This window comes from Asparagus officinalis, chromosome 8 (assembly GCF_001876935.1).
Source record: "Asparagus officinalis chromosome 8, Aspof.V1, whole genome shotgun sequence".
In the NCBI taxonomy this organism is placed as follows: domain Eukaryota; kingdom Viridiplantae; phylum Streptophyta; class Magnoliopsida; order Asparagales; family Asparagaceae; genus Asparagus; species Asparagus officinalis.
In genome coordinates, this window is record NC_033801.1 from 44,228,472 (window position 1) to 44,233,121 (window position 4,650).

At 38.5% G+C, this 4,650-nt stretch overlaps 1 protein-coding gene across 1 annotated transcript in view; it reads right to left on the reverse strand.

Annotated features, from left to right (window-relative positions):
* LOC109820698 overlaps positions 1,248-4,650 on the reverse strand; it is an 11,386-nt gene continuing 7,983 nt past the window's right edge. Inside the window, exon 2 of the mRNA XM_020386886.1 lies at positions 1,248-1,796. Within this exon, the coding sequence (XP_020242475.1) occupies positions 1,566-1,796 (231 nt within the window). The 3' untranslated portion in view covers positions 1,248-1,565. The remainder of the gene's footprint in view (positions 1,797-4,650) is intronic.

A 4,650-nucleotide genomic window follows, 5' to 3' on the forward strand; every position in this document is an offset into this window, starting at 1 on the left:
AGCCATAGTTGAATATTCAGGAAGGGACTGAAACAGTTGATGCACCTCATGTCGTTCGTACCAGGCTAGCCAGTCTTCATATGTGGAATTACGTCCAGGAAGCATGGAGCGTAACTCTGTCCAAAAAGCTTGCATTTGTCCAAAATGGGACTGCAGAGATGAACTACCTCTGCGTTGTAGAGCAATGCGTTGCAGAAGATATGCCTCCCGTGCACCCGAGCACTTAGTGAAACGCTCAGTGAGACGAGTCCACATGGCCCGAGCAGAGGGAAGCGAGTCAATCTCGACAGTGAGACCAGAGCCAACAGCGAGTGAGATAATCCATGACACGAAATTCCTGCAATTGCCACTCTGAACTCTCCTTGACATAGAGAGCACGAGCAGTCTGAAGATCGACATTACCACTGTCAGAGGCAATAGTACTGGATGAAGCAACAGTGCTGATGGACGGTGGAACTGGTCCCGTACTGGTGAGATGATCAAGCAAACCAGCGCCACGCAAGGCATTGGTGACAATGGTGGACCACCCTGCCCAGTCACTTTGATCATTGAGGGGCAAAGGTGGTTTGGGAATCTTCTCTGAAGGAGCCATAACAGCAACGTTGAGACGTTAAGATGTCGAGATGTCGTTACTGACTGCGAAACGGCAATGTCGTTCGTTTGAGGCCGAGAGACGGCTTGAAACGACGATGCCGTTAATTTGAGACCGAGAGACGGTCTTGAAACGATAATGCCGTTAAAATAGAACCCGAAGGTTAGAATGAAAACCCGAAGGTTTAAACAAGAACACGAAACGCGTTAAGAGGCCGCAAAGCGACAAGGCCAAAATATCTGGCAGAAAGAAAAAAAACATTAAACGGCTGCAAAGCAATAAGGCCAAGATTTGGCAAAAGAACGCAGAAGCGTTAAAAAATTTTATTAGAAGGGAAATAGCCCTAGCTCTGATACCATGTTAAAGTAAGAGAGAGAGAATCTTGGGTAAATTTCCCTTAAATTAAATATTGAGTATGCACATATATTTATACAAGTAGAGGAGTGTGAGGTTTGTTCTCCCAAGCAATGTGGGACTAAAACCTACTACTATACACTATTATCAACAAGGATAAATTACTAAAACGGTATGCATGTTTTTCTTCATCGTCCTATAGATGATAAGACAATTTCTATTACCTCAAATGATACCCCACAGCAGCAACAGAGGCACATAATCTGGTTGATATTACCACGCCTGTGCGCTCCACTCATTATAAAATAACAAAGATGGTATTAGAAACGGCATGTTTATGAGTCCAAGTTTATGTATAGGCTTCCCACAACATCACACATATTTAAATGTACTCCTGCTGCTGAACAGCGACCGTTAATGCACTCGACTGCATCTGAAAAAAACTCACTCAACTATCCTTATTCTGCAAATAGAAGCAAGAAACTCTAATAGCCCTGTTACATTCAAAGCATACGTCTAGAGCTCAGAGAGTACTGAAAACTGAAATCCAAATCCAAACTTTGTTTGCACATTGAGCACAAACGCAGGGCCTACCTAACCTGATCAATATGATAGCACATTAGTCGCGGCCTATTTTGTCGTAGTTACCCTCTTCGACTTTCTCTTTGAACTTCTCTTTATCTGCTTGGGTCTCTCCAATTGTTGCATCCTTGGCGGTCTCCATAACTTCTTGGGCAGTTTCCTTCATTGATTCTTTCCCTTCTTTGGCTTTCCTAGTGAACTCTTCAGCTGTTGACCTCGCCTTCTCTCCGATTTCATGAAGAGTGTCACTTGTATTCTCATTAGAAAACTGTGAAAATTTTCTAAGCAATTAAACAACATTTTTTTTAGTAATCGAAGCAATTAAGCTACGTTACAACATAAGCTGTTGGAATTCATTTCTGTAGATAGTATCACAATGAAAAGAAGGAAAGAATAATCAAATTAGATGAATAATTATACCTAATAGACAAAAGCATACACTTTTTTTGCCTAATTTCGTTCTCAATATACGTTTAACTATTTCAAGGGACAAAGTGGCAGATAGCCACAAACTTTGGTCTGTTTGGATGGAGGGTAGAGAAGGGAAGGGGAAGGAAATTTTTAGTTTACCTTTGTTTGGGAGTTCCATTTAGAAGGGTAGAGGAAGGGAATGTGAGAGAAAATTGAACTAAATAATCTTACCCCACAAAATTGGGGTGGGGGGGTGGGCGGGGTGGGGGGGTGTTGCCTAAACAAGGAAAAGGAAAGGAAGGGAAAAAATTTCCCTTCATTCCCTTCCCTTAGTCATCTCCCAAACACACCAAAAGTGAAGCAGAGGCGAGGCATAGAGGCCTTGGTTCAACGTTGGAGGAAAAAATTGACAAAGAGACATTAATTATAGAGGCAAAAATGTAAATCCTCAAACTTTCACAAAACAGAAAAACCACGTGAATTTCTTTTCTCCTAAACAAATAGCCTCCACGACCGCAAACAACAACATTTCCTCTACCCTCCTATCCTCGTGGCTAGCATTTCATCAAGCCATCCGTCAACATCCCCAAACAAATTTCCTCCTGTTAGTTTTCTAACTATACCCTCTATTGATTTATTTAGATTTCAGGGTTTGATTTGCTTAGTTTTCTAAATTTAACTTCCTCCTTATTTATTTATTTAGGTTTATGGCTTGATTTGCTTAGTTTCTTTCTTTCTTTCTTTTTTTGTTTAGTGTTTTACATGCCATTTGGCAAGGATTCGGATCCTCTCCACTACAAAAAAAATAGTGGAGGGACCACTACATAATCACAGCCATTGATTATCTAGTTGATGGTTATGATTTTTTATTTTAGTGCAAATTAGGAATGAGTGCAATACACGTGGGTATGGTAAGTGTTAGATTTAGATTGTATCATAACCGTCTACTAAATAATCAACGCTTGAGATTAAAAGTAGTGATCTCTCCACTACTTTTTTGTAGTGGAGAGGATCCAAATCCATTTGGCAAGGGGTTAGGAGAAAGGGTTAAGGATAAGGGCTAATTTAGTTAAACCTTTATGAGAGGTTAAAAATAATTAAATTCCATTTGGATTTGATTGTCAAGATGAAGAGTAAAGTTTTTTGTGTTTGGCAAATAAAGAAGGGTCAAGGAGGTTAATTAGTTGCCATAAATATTTTGAAGCATATTCATTTTTAAAGTTTCACTTCTTATTTCTAGAGGAGTAACTCTAGACCCTCCTCTTTAAACGAATTAGTTAACTCCTCTAAATTAGAGGTTAGCTAACCTAACCCATGTAAATGGTTGGTCAGCACTTTAACCAAATTAATATGTTTGGATGGGTAATGAGGGGTTAAACCCCCTTGACCCCTTGCAAAATGGGGCCTAGGGTCTTAGGATTCCTAATCTCCGCCTTTTTGATTTGTTTAGTTTTTGTTAACTTTTTTGTCTTCTAATTTTCAGGGTATGGTTTGTTTAAAGGAAATGGGATAGGGATGCAAAAACGAAAGCTCTAGCAACATGTATTACCAACAATATATATGGATTATATTTGAAACTGATAATTTGTGCTTATAACTTTTGATGTCAGTATATTTTATTTTATTTTAGTCATGGAAAGATTTCTTAAACTTGAGAAATCTAGTATCTTATGCCACCAAAGTGACGCTTAATATATCATGGAATGATTACTTGAAAGACTCAATTCTAGTATTTTTTTACTACACAAATGATTCCATACTTAGCCCCTATAACTTAAGGAATCACTAATACCAATACCCCTTGTTTCTCCCACAAGGCCGGCCCCTTTCGACCCCTCCACAATTCCGCCCTCGATCAACCCATCTGATTTCCCACCAAGTCACCTTTGGCATCCATATACCTCCGTCCCTACAACCCCATCTCATCGGATCAAAATGTCATCGGTACCAGAGGGCTTCTATCGCAACCAATAAGAAATAATAAGATTTCATTAAAAATAGATAAAAGAATAATGGAACTAATGTCTGCATAGCTTGAAGACCAATGAAGCATAGCAATAGATGGAGTCTAGTAGAAGCAAATGCATTTTTTAGGGTAAAATTCAGTACATCCCCAATAAGTTTTGACATTTCGCACAAAAACCCCAATCAGTTTAAAATTGCCACTTTAACCCCAAAAATGTTTTGGCAGAAAACCACTAAACTTAATATCAACAGTTCATGTGTTGTCAAATGACCCGATACCTCTAATTATTTATCAGAAAAAACACTTCAGTCCCTGATCAACCCCATCTCATTGGATCAAAATTTCATCGGTACCAGGTAGGCTTTGATCACAGTCACTAAGAAATAATTGGATTTCACTAAAAATAGATAAAAGAATAATGGGAATAATGTTTGCATAATTTGAAAATGGATGAAGCACTAGCAATGGATAGAATCTAGTAGAAGCAAATAAGTTTTTAAGGGTAGATTTCAGTACATCCCCAATAAGTTATGACATTTTCCACAAAAACCCCAATTAGTTAGAAACTGTCACTTAAATCCCGATAATGTTTTGGGAGAAAACCACTAAACTTAACATCGTTAGTTCATGTGTTGTCAAATAACCAAAATACCTCTGCTTATTTGTTAGAAAAATACTTATATGTTTCGCTTTTGTCATTTAACCCTGAAATTTGAAATATATGCTCTCCCCAATTTACTATGTT